At 26.9% G+C, this 17097-nt stretch overlaps 2 protein-coding genes across 4 annotated transcripts in view; both read right to left on the bottom strand.

Moving 5' to 3' along the window:
* Nucleotides 1–4503, bottom strand: part of LOC123270346 (gem-associated protein 8-like) — a 30013-nt gene extending 25510 nt beyond the window's left edge. The window contains exon 1 of the mRNA XM_044736345.1: nucleotides 4011–4503. Within this exon, the coding sequence (XP_044592280.1) occupies nucleotides 4011–4252 (242 nt within the window). The 5' untranslated portion in view covers nucleotides 4253–4503. The remainder of the gene's footprint in view (nucleotides 1–4010) is intronic.
* Nucleotides 4504–8742: 4239 nt separating this feature from the next.
* LOC123270539 (TBC1 domain family member 15-like) lies at nucleotides 8743–16807 on the bottom strand. Of its 3 annotated transcripts, XM_044736642.1 has the most exons (9): nucleotides 16658–16795; nucleotides 16413–16424; nucleotides 16162–16254; nucleotides 13046–13553; nucleotides 12703–12977; nucleotides 11259–11457; nucleotides 10949–11166; nucleotides 9329–9643; nucleotides 8743–9255 (listed from the first exon to the last, which is right to left on the bottom strand). In XM_044736642.1, exons 1-9 carry the CDS (start codon nucleotides 16682–16684, stop codon nucleotides 8923–8925), a joined length of 1980 nt encoding a protein of 659 aa, XP_044592577.1. In that variant the 5' UTR covers nucleotides 16685–16795; the 3' UTR covers nucleotides 8743–8922. The 3 variants fall into 3 exon arrangements, with proteins under 3 accessions (XP_044592577.1, XP_044592578.1, XP_044592579.1); XM_044736643.1 differs by lacking the exon at nucleotides 16413–16424 and having other exon boundaries at nucleotides 16658–16807; XM_044736644.1 differs by lacking the exons at nucleotides 16413–16424; nucleotides 16658–16795 and adding an exon at nucleotides 16358–16402.
* Between the last annotated feature and the right edge of the window lie 290 nt (nucleotides 16808–17097).

Here is a 17097-nt window from a genome sequence, read left to right on the forward strand (position 1 = left end):
AAAAGAAAATTTGATGTCAAATGCAGACTTTTGTAAATTGATGAGAATGTCAAACAGCAAACAAATTGAACTGTTACAACATGTAATATCACATCTATTATCTCCAAATAAAAGTCCTCTTCAAATTTTCTTGACTGGCCCAGCTGGTTGTGGCAAAACATTTGTTATCCGGCTTATCATGGATATTTATAATCGTTTTACAAATACTGATGGTTTATGCAACGCATACATTGCATGTGCTTCGACTGGTAAAGCCGCTGTAGCAATTGATGGTACCACGGTGCATACAGCATTCAAGATTACTCTTTCAAAGTTACTTCCCTTAAGCATTGAAGTAGCTCATCATTATCGAGCACTCTTTAAATTTGTAAAAGTTATAATTATTGATGAAATAAGCATGATTAGTGCTGAATTACTTGGACACATTGATTCACGCTTAAAACAAATTACGGGAAACTTCGACACTAATTTTGGAGGATTGGACATGATTTTAATTGGTGATTTGCGTCAATTACCGCCAGTCAGAGCTACACCGATTTATAAACAGCAAAAACAAACAATTGTTAGTCCAATTCTGTGGAGAAGTCTTAAATTTTACGCTTTAGTCGAAGTAATGAGGCAAGCTAATCAACTATTTTCATCAATTTTAACCAAAATTGGTAACGGTGAACAACTAGAAAGTCATGAATTGGAACTAATACAATCGCGATTCTTTACTGTCGACGAAGCCAACACACAATGTCCCCGTGGAATATGTTTATACAACACAAACCACGCTGTCGAAACTTACAATAAAAAAATTTTAGATGAATCTTCAGAAAAACATATTTCTATAGCTCAAGACATTTATACTGGATGCACATCAACAGAACAACAAGCTTTTGTACGACAGAAATTGCACAAAATGTCAATTATTGACACTGGAGGTTTACCATATGAAACAGTATTTGTACAAGGTATTTTTTATATGATAACAACAAATATTGATGTCTCAGATGGTTTAGCTAATGGCGCTGTCGGAAAATTAGCATGCATTGAACGAGATGATTCAGGAGAGATAACTTTTGCATGGCTTGAGTTTCCCGATTCGCCGAAAACTGGTGAAAAAATTAGAAAAAAAGTTGCTGGTCATGTTGCGGCTAATAATATTAGTAAAACAGCTGTACCAATCGGAAGAAGATCGTCGACAATACCACTAAATAATAACAAAACGATTAATGTTAAAAGGTTACATCTGCCATTAGTTTGTGCTTGTGCGACGACAATACACAAGTCTCAAGGAAGCACATACTCTGAAATTGTCTACGAATACGATAAGAAACATTCTCAATCATTAGTATACGTTGCTTTATCACGAGTTACTAATATCAAAGGATTATTCATTACTACAAGTGGTAATGATTTGACTTTTTATCATGGAAGAAGACCATCAACGACAATGATTCATTTACAAGATGAATTCCGAAGACTTTCAATGAACTGTTTGGAAACAATAGATAAGCAAATTCTCAATTTCATACGCCAAAATAATGGATTAAATGTATACACTCTTAACTGTCAAAGTCTTCGAAGTCATTCTCAGGATCTAACAAATTCTGTTATACAGGCTTCAAACATCGTACTTCTATCTGAAACTTGGTTAAATGACTCTGAAGATATATGTATACCTAATTTCAACTGTATAGTAAAATTTAAACGACCAAATGTTCGAGCAGGAGGAGTACGAATTTACTCTAACGAAAATAATAATACGTGTAATATTGTCACGCCAAATATTCATATGACAGCAATGCAATCATCATCACAGCAATTGGGAGCAACAGTAACTGGTGATATTTGTATTGCTGAATGTCAATCTCTTGATGGAAAAAAAATTATCTTCGCTGCAGTGTATATATCTGTCAATCAAAAGCTTAACAATATTATTTCTTTTCTTCATCAACAATTACTTGCATATAGCCATGGAGGTGCTGCTCTTACTAATACAGATTACGATAAAATACCTCTTCTTTTAGGTGGTGGTTTTAACGTAAACTTTGCATCTGACGATTTGACACCATTAATTAACTTTTTATATGAAAAATTTAGTCTGCAATTAAATAATAATCCTAGCATGTCGACAACTAAATACGGAACCACAATAGATGCCATTTTTACACGTTATTTAGAAAATATTGAAACAAGAACTTATGTTTCATATTTTAGTTACCATAAGGCTTTAGTGACAACCATACCATTACAAATACCATCAGATAATGTTGTACATATTGAAGAAATAAATTGAAAGAATATGTGATATAACTAGTGTAAATTTTTCTCATTTAATCCTTTCAATACTATATATGCATAAATCCTTTATGTTCCTGTCTTTGAAATCTATTAACTATTAATTAATAAATTTTAAATTGAATTTGCCAAAGAAGTTTCACTTCTAACATGTGTACTCTGTACACACGCTCTTTTTTTTAAATATCGGCGCCCTTTTTTCTTGTCATATGCGCACGCAGTCTAAAAAAATCTAGCTTGATCAAGTGGCGCCAAAGTTTTCACGTGACAAATAAGAAAAGTTCGTTTGGCTTTGTACGGTTGTATCCGTGAATTTTAATAAAAATTCAATTTAAAAAAAAATACATAAGCTAGGCCACCGATATAAAATACGGACCCAGTTCATCGAATTCTTAAACTAATAAAAAAGGTCCGGTCTTGAAATATCAATTTGTTCGGGAGTAATCGTTGATATATCCAAAATGGGGTGACATCCGGACGTCCACGTAAAATTTTTTTCAAAACGTTTTTTTTTTTTCAAAATAGCAACATGAAATGATTTTAGAAAGTAAAAGATGGTTTAATTTAAGTGTTTTTCGGTGTACATCTACTTATATTATTGAATAAGTGTAATATGGTTGTGATAGAGGCATTTAAAGATCACAAAATTGCTTGATCTTGACGAGTCGAGTATAAAGCACAACCTCACGCGCTTCGCGCTATGAGGCGTGCAAAATTGAGCTTTATACTGTAACAAATTTTAGGTACTATTTTATACATCTTTACTACCTGTTACCTGCCCAAAGAATCACAACCTAAACTCTATACCCGGGAAAAAATGATCAAACCTGATCATACATGAACAGACATGGCCAGGTCTGATCATTTTTTCCCGGGTAGTCGCTGGTCGTTCTTACCAATATAGGGAATATATATACACAGAAAATAAAAACTTTCAGCTTTTATAAAATAACGAAGATCTGGCCGTCATAGGCTCTTGCTCTAATACGGTAAAATTGATAAGGACTTTTTTGTAGAAAATTTAATTCTCTATAAAAAAGTATTTCTATCATTTTTTTTATCTTCAATATTTTAGCGATAATAAGTACTTAAAACTTTTTAAAACTACAGATAAGTTTTATAATTTTAAATTCAAATTTTGGACAAAGAAAGCAAGCTATATCCAAATTTATGAGTGCCTTATTTGTAGAAAATTTAATTTTCTACAAAAAAAGGTTTCATATGATTTTTTATATTTTCAATATTTTAGCCATAACCAGCATTTTTAACTTTTAAAAGCTATGGATAAGTTTTCAACTTTAAATTCAAATTTTGATGAAAAGACGAGAAATAGGTCAAAATTGATGAGGACCTTTTTTGCAGAGATTTAAATTTTTTATAAAAAAGTTCTCTTACGATTTTTTTGTATTTTAATACTTGACTAAGAATTTTGAATTTGAACTTGAACGATCAAAATTTTGCTAAATAAACTAATTTTTCATGATACTGAAATTAGCAGACATTTGACAATTTTTTGAATTCTTATAACCCATCAATTATTATAAAAAACATATTTAAAAAATTTGCACTAATAATTATTTGAAGTTTCTACATGTGGATTTTTTTTTCTAAATTTTTTTCATTGTAATTTAATTGTTAGATGTCTGTTAAATTCAGTGTCATTAATTTTTTGTTTAATAATAATAATTTTGCAGAACATAATAATAATAAAAAATGATACGTACTTGTGTTGCCAATCCTGAGCAAATTTATAAGTCTCCCAAAAAGAGTCAGGTATTTGAAATCCCATTATATCTATCATATGTTTATTATCCAAATTATCATATAACTGACTATCATTAAACTGTTTATTATAATTATTTTTGATTTTGCATTTATTATAATACTTGTTTCTGTTTTTTCTTCGATTTTTATTTAACCTTTTTCTACGTTTATTAGTCTTTGCACATTTTTCAATTATTTCCATTTTCAACACTTGCCATTATTTAATATTATTTCTTCTTTGTTTCACTTTTCTTCACAAATATTTGATATCAACAAGCAAATTGTTTGTATTGTTAAAAACGTGTTTCAATGTCAACTAAAAATATTTTGCAAACGCAAAGTAGAAAAATTTTCTAGGTTAGAGTTTTAATGTTATTGCGCCAACTTCGGCGCAATGTAACATTTCAACAACTTAAAAAAAAAAAACAATTTTTATTATAATTTAATTTCGTTTATATTTAATAATTTTATAAATTTTTGTAGCAACTAAATCATTGCAAAAAAAATTATAACAAAATTATGAGTGTGAATTCAGCCGACATCCGATAATTGAAAACTTTAACAATCGATATCTTCATGAAAATATCGATTAGCACAATTTTTCAAAGTGATGATGGTGTGTATTTGAATTGTCTGTAAGAGCATTTTTTTTTTAATCTATTAAATTCGTTATTTGAGCTGCAATTTTGAAATTGAATTTTTGTTTGGAAATATTGGAAATATATATTTTTCAAAATCGATGAAATTCAACTATTTTTAAATTTTTTCCTTTATATTCAAGAGCATTTTTTCATATTACTCCCGAAATGGCTAGAATCGATTTTAAGCTTTCACGGTTAAAATAACGGTTAAAACAAAAAAAATAAAAAATTTTCTTGTAGATTTGATGAAAACCTACAAGAGCATTTTTTTATTTTTATAACCTCTCGTGGAAATAATAATTTTTTTCTTATTCGACAAATTTAAATTTTCACATATAAGCGTGCAAACACTCTCTAAAAATATAAGAATATGTAGATTTTGTTTATTTTTTGAAAACTCAAAAGAGCATTTTTGGAAAAAATTTTTTTTTTTTATTTTAACAAAAATATATCAAAAAATGATTTTTTCTCGGTTAAATACTTGTATATGGAGACTAGACACAAATTGGAAATTTTTTTTCTGAATATTTGCACGTTTCAGGCAAAACTATGTCGATTCCCAAAAAAAAATTTTTTTTTACTCTCTCAAGACTCTCAGTACTCACCTCAGGAGCCATAAGAGTGTACGATAAAGTTTTTTTTTTTTTTTTTGGGAATTAACCTACTTTTGCCTGGAACGTGAAAGAATGCCAAAAAAAAGATTCTTTGTCGAAGTTAAAATTTTTTTGGCGTTAGAAATTTTTTGGACTGAATTTTTTCATACTCTCTTACGGTATCTGTAATGTAATGTAACACAGACAAATATTTCATGGAATTAAAAAAATCGACAAACCCATAATTGTCCGGGAAGTAACCGTTTGGCTACCCCTAAAATGAAAATTGACCACAATCAGAAAAAAAATCTCCAAATTTCTACAAAATCATCGTTTGAAGCTTGCAATTTTTTGTGACACGCAAACATCTACCCTATTCAATGAAAAAAAATCGACAGACCCCTAATTGCCCCAGAAGTAACCGTTCAGCTACCCCTAAGACTGAAAATGGGCATAAAAGTCCTAAAAACATCTTTAAAATTTTTCGTTGATACCAGAGATCTTTTATATTACGCAGACAACTACTCCACACATTTTAAAAAATGAACAGACCCCTAACGACCTGTTTTAACTCTAAAAGCTTTCAGATTTTTTTTTCTGATTGTGGTCAATTTTCATTTTAGGGGTAGCCAAACGGTTACTTCTCGGACAATTATAGGTTTGTCGATTTTTTTAATTCCATGAAATATTTGTCTGTGTTATATTACATTACAGATACCGTAAGAGAGTATGAAAAAATTCAGTCCAAAAAATTTCTAACGCCAAAAAAATTTTAACTTCGACAAAGAATCTTTTTTTTGGCATTCTTTCACGTTCCAGGCAAAAGTAGGTTAATTCCCAAAAAAAAAAAAAAAACTTTATCGTACACTCTTATGGCTCCTGAGGTGAGTACTGAGAGTCTTGAGAGAGTAAAAAAAAATTTTTTTTTGGGAATCGACATAGTTTTGCCTGAAACGTGCAAAAATTCAGAAAAAAAATTTCCAATTTGTGTCTAGTCTCCATATACAAGTATTTGACCGAGAAAAAATCATTTTTTGATATATTTTTGTTGAAATAAAAAAAAAAATTTTTTTCCAAAAATGCTCTTTTGAGTTTTCAAAAAATAAACAAAATCTACATATTCTTATATTTTTAGAGAGTGTTTGCACGCTTATATGTGAAAATTTAAATTTGTCGAATAAGAAAAAAATTATTATTTCCACGAGAGGTTATAAAAATAAAAAAATGCTCTTGTAGGTTTTCATCAAATCTACAAGAGCATTTTTTATTTTTTTTTGTTTTAACCGTTATTTTAACCGTGAAAGCTTAAAATCGATTCTAGCCATTTCGGAAGTAATATGAAAAAATGCTCTTGAATATAAAGGAAAAAATTTTAAAATAGTTGAATTTCATCGATTTTGAAAAATATATATTTCCAATATTTCCAAACAAAAATTTAATTTCAAAATTGCAGCTCAAATAACGAATTTAATAGATTAAAAAAAAATGCTCTTACAGACAATTCAAATACACACCATCATCACTTTGAAAAATTGTGCTAATCGATATTTTCATGAAGATATCGATTGTTAAAGTTTTCAATTATCGGATGTTGGCTGAATTCACACTCATAAAAAATTAGCTTCTAGAAATTAAAAAAAATTAAAATTGCAATTTTTTTTTAAATATTTTTTTGAAACAAATTTGTCTGTCAAAAAAAATTAAACAATTATTTTTCAATAAAATCATTCTATCAAGATTGATTAATTTAAAATTATTGATTAAAAAAAAATTTTTTAAGTTTTTATAAATAAGACTTATTAAAATTATAATTATTATATGAAAATTAAATTATCAGACTTGTGACAATTTTTTAGATTTTTCTTAAAAAAATTAATACAAAAAATGAAAAAAAAAATTTGTCTATAAAATTTGAAAAATTAAAAGTGTAATTTTTAAAAAATATTTTTTTAATTCTAATTGACATAAAAAAATATTTTTTTTAAACCAATTTAGTGTAATACATAAATTTGACTTTTATTACATAAATGTACATAAGATAACATTTTTATATTTATATATAAATCTATAAAATACAATAGCTTAAACTTTTTATTAAAAGTAAATAGCATATTCAAAAAACAAATTACAAGTACAAGTCAACATAAAAATGCCTTAATAACATATTTATGTAATTTATATAAATATTAATATAAACTTCACACATTTTTAATAATTACAACCGAAAATGAGAGTTTAAATGATAAACTTTAAACATTGAAACACAAAACTTTTTTGAGTATGAACAATAAACAGTTAATTTAGTAGGATCAATAATTAACCCTGATTGAAAAAAAGTAATTCAGTAAGTTCCTTAATACGATCTCCGTTTCATAAATTTTTTTTAAATAAATAGAAATTTCTAAAAAAATGCTCCAAAATTCTAGAGATTATTTTTATAATTACTTTATAGCAAAGCGTTTTTTTTTTTTTATTTCTATGGGATAAAAAAAAATTGTAGAATTTCTTTTTTAAGAGGATTGAATTCTTCACAAAAAAAAGTCTTTATCAATTTTGCCTTATCTCTTTTTCTCTCTCCAGAACTTAAATTTAAAGTTATAAATCTTACCCGTAATTTTCAAAAATTTTAAGTGCTGTTTATGACTAAAGTATTGAAGATACAAAAAAATTACAAAATACTTTTCTTGTAGAGGATTAAATTCTATACAAAAAAGGTTGTTTTTAATTTTTACCTATCTCACTTCCTTTCTCCAAAATTTGAATTTAAAGTTACAGAAATTACCTTTAGTTTTCAAAAGTTTTTTGCTTATTATGCACGGAAAGAACAAGATGACACTGGATATCATCCCAGATTGTACTTAGTGAAAAAAAATTTCAGATAGTAGCTAGTATAATCCAGATTACAATGAGTATAATCCAGATTATAATGAGTATAATCTGGATTTTTCTAGCTACTATCTGAAATTTTTTTTCACCCTAGATATCACTGAGTATAATCTGGGATGATATCCAGTGTCATCTTGTTCTTTCCGTGTGGCTAAAATATTGAAGATACAAAAAAAATTATAACACCTTTTTTGTAGAGGATTAAATCTCTACAAAAAAAAGTCCTCAATTTTACCATATTTTCAATTCTTGAGCAAGAATTTTAAAAATTCTCAAATTTTCACCGTGTTGTATAAATGAATTCCGGAAAAAATTTTTAAGTTATCAAAAATTCATATTATTTTATTAAAATTATTATAAAATAAAAATTATAATAATTAATAATAATAATATTTTTTCTTTGTAACAAAAAAATGGAGCGATCATTTTGGGGGTACTTGTTTTTCAGGAAAGTTATGGGGGTGGATGTTATAATTTTTATTTTATAATAATTTTAATGAAATAATATGAATTTTTTATAACTTAAAAATTTTTTCCGGTCTATTTTTTCCGATTACCTGTATAAATATATACTTTTAAATTCAAAATAAAAATTTTTATAAATTGTTATTTGTTTAAAAGAAATTTATGAATCCGCAATGTCAGAAACTAGAACGTCTCTTAAAAAGAATTAAAATTTTCATTCATTTTGAATGTTTTTTTTTTCTAACCAGGGAATTAAATAGTTAAAGATCAAGATGCTTAAAAATAAATTACATGTAAGACATATTCAACCCGCGCTCAAATACAACTTCATCATTCCCGATTTTAATGTTACCGCTCTCGTTGCTGTTCTTCCTCTTAGCAGTTTTCTCGCCGTTAAAATTTTCACCATCGGCTGTTTGATCGTTCGTTACAGTAACATCGTTACTCTCTTCATCCAGATCGCTCGTCGAAGGCGACGTGTTGTTCAGTGGCTCCAGACCGATTACTGTCCGTATGTGGTCTGGCAAATTCGGAGCGACTGCCATTAATTGGTGGTAAATACCCTCGGCTTTTGATAATGTCCATGGTAATTCAATGTGAAGAGACAGATCATTAATGTGCTGTAAAAAAATTCATAAATTTGGTTTATTTTTTTAGACTTTTTTGAAAATAAAAATATATTTTTTATTCTACCTTTAAAATTTCAGTAAAGCCATAGCGATTTTCCATGAGCGCACTTTTTTCCGTGTCAAGTATCGCCGTACAGATTAACAAGTGAAAATTTTTACAAGGTAAATCAGTCCATAATACCTCCCAGAGTTTAATTATATCAATAGCATTGAACTCGCGCTTAAATAATACAAGCAGCCAACGGAAACAAAAGAACATGTTTCCGGATTCGTTTTTAATTAAATACTGCGCCAGCTGTGGCTCGGTTATCTGAAGTAAGTTATTTAATTGACATAATTGAGCTTTCATCCCAGCTTGATCCATTTCGAAATTTGAACTCTGAAATTATTATTATTATTATTTATTATACGTTTGAACTTTAAAATTAAAATTCAAAATTTTGGGTCAAATATTGAGAATACAAAAAAATTATATGAAACGTTTTTTATAGAAAATTAAATTTTCTACAATAAAAGTCCTTATTAATTTTGAACTATCTCGCTTTGTTTATTTAAAATTTGAATTTAAAGTTATAATCTCAAATTATAAATCTTATCCATAGTTTTCAAAAGTTTTAAGTACTTATTATGGCTAAAATATTGAAGATGGGGCATTCCATGCAAAATGGGAAAATGATTAAAATTTTAAAATTTCTCCAATTCATTCTAATTTAGTCCTAATTTATTATTAAAAGTTTATATTTTACTAATTTGTAAAGAAAATATTTTTTAATCAATAAGAAAATCGATTTTTCTCTCCTAGTAACTTTTCAGTCGTACTAACTTGTATTCGGGTCAAATGTTGTTTTAATAGTTTTAAGAACAAATTTTTTTTTGTTCGTTTTTAATTAACACCTAAGTTTATCAAGATCGTGTTGTCAGCATGCTAAATCCTTTATTTGTGTTTTTAATTATCCTGAATAATTTATAGTTAAATATATAAACAATAATGTTTCTAAGGTTGAAATAATATAAAAGTCTTTTGAATAAACAACTTCATGTACACATTTTGTATTTGTCCCACCAGTCGCAAATGCCTGTCCCACCAGTCACAATAAAAAAATTTTTTTAATTGTTTCTACATAGGTAATCAGTCTAATTCTTCATAATATTGAATTTTTATAGGATACATTTTGTATTGAGAGGGAGGCATTTTTTAAAAGTTTAGTGGTCGAACTGAAATTCGACTTTAAGTATACCGCGGTAAGAGAGAAGGATTTTTCGATGTCCCACAAGTCACATTCAGTCAAATCATAATAACGAGAAACTTAAAAAGTAATCGAGGTTTTTGACAAAGGGATGTTGTTAATTAGTAGTTATTCTTCTATATTATGAGATAAATTTGACTATAGTATAAGTTTCAGTCACATAATTATAGCTTATAATTGATGGAATTCCAGAGTCAAATGTCCCAGCAGTCACTATAAAATGCCTCAGATACAAAAAAATTATATAAATACTTTTTTTATAGAGAATTAAATTTTCTAAAAATAAAGTCCTTATCAATTTTACCGTATCTATAATTTTTAAGCAAGAATTTTGAAAATACTCAAATTTTCACCGTCTTGTACAAATATAAACTTTGAAATTTAATTAATTTAATTAACAAAGATATTTCTCAATAAATAACCAAGCAAATACTTACAACTTTGTCCATAAATCCAACGAAACTCCAAAAAGCGTCAACTTCACTGTCCATTAAACACAATATAGGACTAAGTAAGTCGCTCATACCTTGTACGTACCCCAAGTCAAAGTTGTACATTATATAAGTCATGAGTATGTCGTACAATTGAGAGAGATGGGGATTATTTTCACCATAGTAATACGGGTGAGTTCTGTCTGTTCTATTGACATCTTTTTCTGTTTTTATAAAATTGTTTTTAATAAGTAATACAATTAATTAAAATTTATAATAATGAATTAATATTATGTAGTAAAAAATTAAAAATTACCTATAAGACTTTTGCGGTCACGATAATCTGAAAATCTCGTTTCTTGATCAGCAGACATTGACTTCCACTGTAATTTCATTCTGTAATACTCGTCAGTTTTTAATTTTTTTAATTCTATTCTTTCAGATACTGTTGAGTTCCATGGATAATAGTTTAATAAAAATTTCCATACTTCATATCGTAATGATGGAATTATTCCCTGAAAAAATTGTATACTGATATTAATTTTTTAAGATTTAAAAATTAAATTAATATTTAAAAAGTATTAAAAACTAAAATTTATTAAAGAAAAATATTACAAACAGAGAATAAAATCTTGAGAGGGTATTCTGGTCTAGAACCATAAATTTGGGGTCATTGTTGAAGTGCCGTAACAAAAAGGGAATCAATATTTTTACGATTTTTTTATATGATATTTCTTATTATTTCAAGAATACAGAAAAAAAAAGTGAAAAAATTCAAATTTCAAAAAGTTATCAGCTGATGAAGTGGAGGCCCTCAAAAAATTGGTACGCGACCATACCCACGATTCCAACCCTCCTAGCAATCGGAAAAAAAAATAACAAATATTATTAATCTAGAGTCATGTCGCAATGTCTGGAACTACGGAAAAGTTGAAAAAAAATTTTTTCAGAAAATGGCAACTGACTGAAGAAAACGTTAATTTTTTAATCACTTTTTTTGAGTTTTCCGAATTTTTTAAAAATAGTATATATTAAAATTCGGGGATGAAGCTAGTTCGGGCGATAGAGAAGTCTATAAAGAAGACTCACATCAAATTTCAAGTGATTCAGTTCAGTAGAACTTGAGAAATCATGGATATCGTTTTAAAAATGTAAGTTTCAAGAAAAACGCGTTTAAAGTCTCGCGTAAAATTTCCCGCAGTCTAGTTCCGGCTGGGTCGATTTAGATGCCGCGTCAGAAAAACAGCTATATCTCTTAAAATGATTCGAATTTTCTAAAATCCTTTTAATTAAGGACATTCTTAAAGGGTTAAGCTTTGAAACTATAAGAAAAATCGATTTTTTCAAATTTCTAGACCAGAATACCCTCTTAAATACAAAATATTAAAAAAAAAAAAGTTTTTAAAAAAACATTCCGAAAAAAAAATGTTAAATAACATTTCAAAAAAAAAAATTTCGAAAACAAAATATTTATGAAAAAAAAAAAAAATTTTTTTAAATATTATCAATATCTATCATATTGATAACGACTATGTTTATGGTTTTACATGTACTTAAATTATATTCTTTATACTTTTGCCATCTGGCTTTTAGCTTTGGCATTTAAATTTGAATAAATAAAATAAATAAATATAAAAAAATAAAATCTTACAAAGAAAATAAAAAATATATATAAAAAAACATAGACAATAAAATATGAAAAAAAAAATATATATTGAATAAAATCAATCTAAAAAAATTTTCAAAATATTTTTACTCACCCCACGAAATATAATTTCACGTATAGCATCTGGATTAGTAATTCTTCCTTCAAAATCTTTACACCTATCCCACTGTTCTTGTGACAGAGGCGCACCACGTGGACAAGGTGGCCTTGGAGGTAGAATTATTTTATGTCCTGGCTGGCCTATAACTTCATATTCTTCCCCAGAACCGCTGGAACCAAGTGCTTGGGATGTCAAGTCGACGGTTAATGACCTATTTAACAAATCAGCAACTGCTTCTTCTACCGGTTGTTTGACTGGCTCTTTATAAACTAAAAAAAAAAAAAAAAAAAAAATTAGTCAATATTAAATAAATTAATTTTGTCAATAAAATACTCACGCCAAATATCAGCAAGTTTGCTAAAAGCTTCTAGAGTAGTTTCATAAGGACGATTGTGTAAATTCTTAACAAACTTCCAAACATAGTCTGAGGTGTTTTCCTGAAACAGGTCCAGCTCGGCGAATGAGCTCTTCAATACTGTGCTGCTGTACTCGCTGTCAGAAACGAGAAACAAATTTCTGTCAGACTTGGCTTTTTCAAACTTAATGAACCCCTTGAGAGAACTGACGAAACTCTCGGCGTTGGACAGCTGGAAAAACGCGACATAGGTCGTCCCGTCTTTCTGCATAAAGATCAACTGCTGTCCACCGTGGTTTATTCTTACTGACTTCAAGTCGAAGAACAGGATACGGACAGTGCGAGCACGCCCCAGAGAGTCGGGTCCTTCCGAAGAAGTACGGGTGCGACGAGTGTGAGACTCTACTACTGACCATTCTGGATCCTGGTCTTGATTTTCTGAGACTACTGATACTTCTTGAGGCTTCCATTCGATGCATTTACCAAAACTCTAGGGAAAAAATTTAAGAATTAGTTTTTTTCTTTAATTTTTTATTTCTTTTTTAAAATTATTTTATTTTATTATTATCAAATAACTGTGTTGAATTAATTATGTTGCATTAGTAATTTTTTTTATAAAAATAATAATAATAGGATTTTATTTGCATGACTAGTGTCTTTTAAAAAATTTTATTTTTCATTTTTAATTTTCTTTTAATTTTTTTATAAAAATAAATTTTATTAATTATGAGACTGAAGATGAATATTTGACAATTTTTTTTCTGAAGAGATAAATATATTAATAAAAAAAATGAATAAATATGTATAAATTTTTGAATTATGTTTTCTTCATAATTATTGTTTCCTTCTTGATTATTATCAAATGGTTTTATTGAACCAATTTTATTGCATTAGTTATTTATAAATTTTTTTTATTATAAGAATAAATTTTATAAATTATGAGACTGAAGATAAATATTTGACAATTGTTTTTGTGAGAAGATAAATATTAATAAAAAAAATAAATAAACATGTATAAATTTTTTAATTATTTCTTCAGTATAATTTATTGAGTATTTTAGAAAACTAATAAATTATTTCTTCTCATTTTAGTGTCGTATTTATTTAAAAAAAAATTGAAATAACTATTCATGAAAAAAGATATTCTTCATGATAATAAATAATGAAATTTTTTTTTTAATTTAGAAAATAATAAATTTTATTTGTTATTTTAAAAATGAATCTATAATTATAAATAAGTATTTTCTTAAAAATTATAGTCATTTTTTAATTTTTGATTAAATAAAATGAAAAATATATATTAAGGGGAAATTTCAGAAAAATGGCGATTGATTGAATATTTTCTCATTATTTTTACTGTTTTTTTTTTTTTGTTTTAAGCTGGCTAAAAAAATCTTTAAAATTAAAATTTTTAAAATTCCGTACGTGCAACGATAACTACATCCTTACTGATTAAAAAGCAATTTGGGTTTTTATTTTCAAATGATCCGTTTTTGAGTTATCAATGTAATCATGGAGAGGGAAATTTTTTCTAGTGCTCTACGAGATTGTTAATAACTTTGTAATAACTAAATATTTCTTAATAAAAATTTAGGGTAATAATCTTCAATGTACCCTTAATAAAATAAAAATAATCCGATCTCAAATTCTTTTATTTTTCCTAGCAAAAATTTCCGAAAATCACGTTTTTTTTCGACCGTCACAGTGGTGTGATTTAATCTTAATCATTGTAAAAATTATGAACATTTATGAAAAATATTCGCCAAAAAAAAAAAATTAATGAAATTTTGTGATACTGAAATTAACAAAAATTTGACCATTTTTAGAACAAATTACGATAAAAAAAATTGTATAAATTCGCACTTATAATTTTCATTGAAATATATTAATATAAAAAATTAATTTAGAATTTGGTTGGCCAAGAAGAAATAAATAAAAAAAGTTTGGAAAATCCAAAAGTGCACGCCTCATAACGCTCATTCCTTTTTTAAGAAAAAAATTAATTGTGTAATTGATTTAAAAAAAAAAATTATAATTAAGTAATTTCTTAGAGTATTTTTTATTTTTTTTATAAATATCGGCGCCCTTTTTTCTTGTCATATGCCCACGCAGTCTAAAAAAATCTAGCTTGATCAAGTGGCGCCATAGTTTTTACGTGACAAATAAAAAAAGTTCGTTTGGCTTTGTACGGTTGTATCGTAGTGAATTTTAATAAAATTTCAATTTAAAAAAAAAATACGTAAACTAGGCTACTGATATGAAATACGGACCCAGTTAATCGAATCCTTAAACTAATAAAAAAAGTCCGGTCTTGAAATATCAATTAGTTCGGTAGTAATCGTTGGTACATTCAAAATGGGGTGACATCCGGACATCCACGTAAAATTTTTTTCAAAACGTTTTTTTTTTCAAAATAGCAGCATGAAATGATTTTAGAAAGTAAAAGATGGTTTAATTTAAGTGTTTTTTCGGTGCTCATCTACTTATATCATTGTATAAGTGTAATATGGTTGTGATAGAGGCATTTAAAGATCACAAAATTGCTTGACCTTGACGATTCGAGTATAAAGCACAACCTCACGCGCTTCGCGCTATGAGGCGTGCAAAATTTACCATTGAAGAAATATACAAAATACTTTTTTCTAAACAAATAAAAAAAAACTTGAAAAAATTTACTTGAAAAAAATAAATAAAATGATTTTTTCTAATGAAATAAAAATAAATAACTTAAAAAAATGTAACTCTGAAGAAATAAAAATAAATTTACCTCTAAAGAAAAAAATAAAAAATATGTATTTAAAAAGAAATAAATAAAATATCTTCTTTATAAATTCACAATTGTAATTTTCATTTAATTTAAACAAGTAGAATTCTTTAGTAAATTTTTTTTTTGATAATTATTTAATTATTGTAAATATTTAAAAATTTTTTTAATTTGTAATAATGTCAGTGTCATAAATAACTATCTAAGAAGAAACAAATAATTTTATATAATCATAAAAATAATTTCTTCCTAGTATAGCAAAAGTAATAATAAAATTACACTTGACATTTTCACCCCAATATATTGACATATAATAATATCAAACGTTCCTTACATATTCGACAATATTCAAAGTCCCAGAACTATGTACTTCATCTTCTCGAACATTTGCACCTCTTAGGACAACTCCAGTGTGAATACACAACTCCTAAAATGAAACAAAAAAAAATTAGAAATTAATCATTAAAAAAAGGATCATTACTCATGTATATATAAAATAAAAATAAAATTGTATATATATACACACATACATGTCAATATATATAGACTAAGTCTAAAGCTGAAACGCAATAGAGAATACTGTACCAGATTGATAACCTAAAAAGCAATTACGTGTCAGAGCAATTTTATTAAAACAACTATAAAATTTAAGTCTGAACAATAAGAACAATAACAATAACAATAGCAAGTAACTCTGATTAGAAATTGAGTTCAGTGCGATGTAAATATACACTTGAATAAACTTTTGGAAATAAATGAATAAAATATTTGAGATTGTTATAATTATATGATTATTATTTTTATTGTAATTTTAATTAATGCAAACAAACCTTTCCGGGTTCCGTGGGTTCGAACATTGTTAAAATTATGACAAATAGTATTTACGGTAATTATATCAATAAAATAGTCACTTGTACCGTACATACTCGTCGTAAACTTTTTTGGTGAATGACAACTTGACACGAACTGTACATTTACGTACTTACAATTACTACATTACACTTATTGTACATTTTATTGATATATTTATCTATATATACGACATAGAAACACAGTTATTATTATTATTATTTTTATATTATTATGATTATTATTATTGACGTTGTTTTTACTGTTATTATTATTTCTTTTTAAATAAATAAAAAAAAACTTACTTGGAAATTTTTCATCGAAAATTAATTTTTTAAACTTAAAAATTTTATATCTCATTTTACAATCAATGCACAAAAAAAAATTTATGCAAATTTTTTGTAGAAAATTTACTGCTCTA

Source organism: Cotesia glomerata, linkage group LG8 (genome assembly GCF_020080835.1).
Source record: "Cotesia glomerata isolate CgM1 linkage group LG8, MPM_Cglom_v2.3, whole genome shotgun sequence".
NCBI classification, from domain to species: domain Eukaryota; kingdom Metazoa; phylum Arthropoda; class Insecta; order Hymenoptera; family Braconidae; genus Cotesia; species Cotesia glomerata.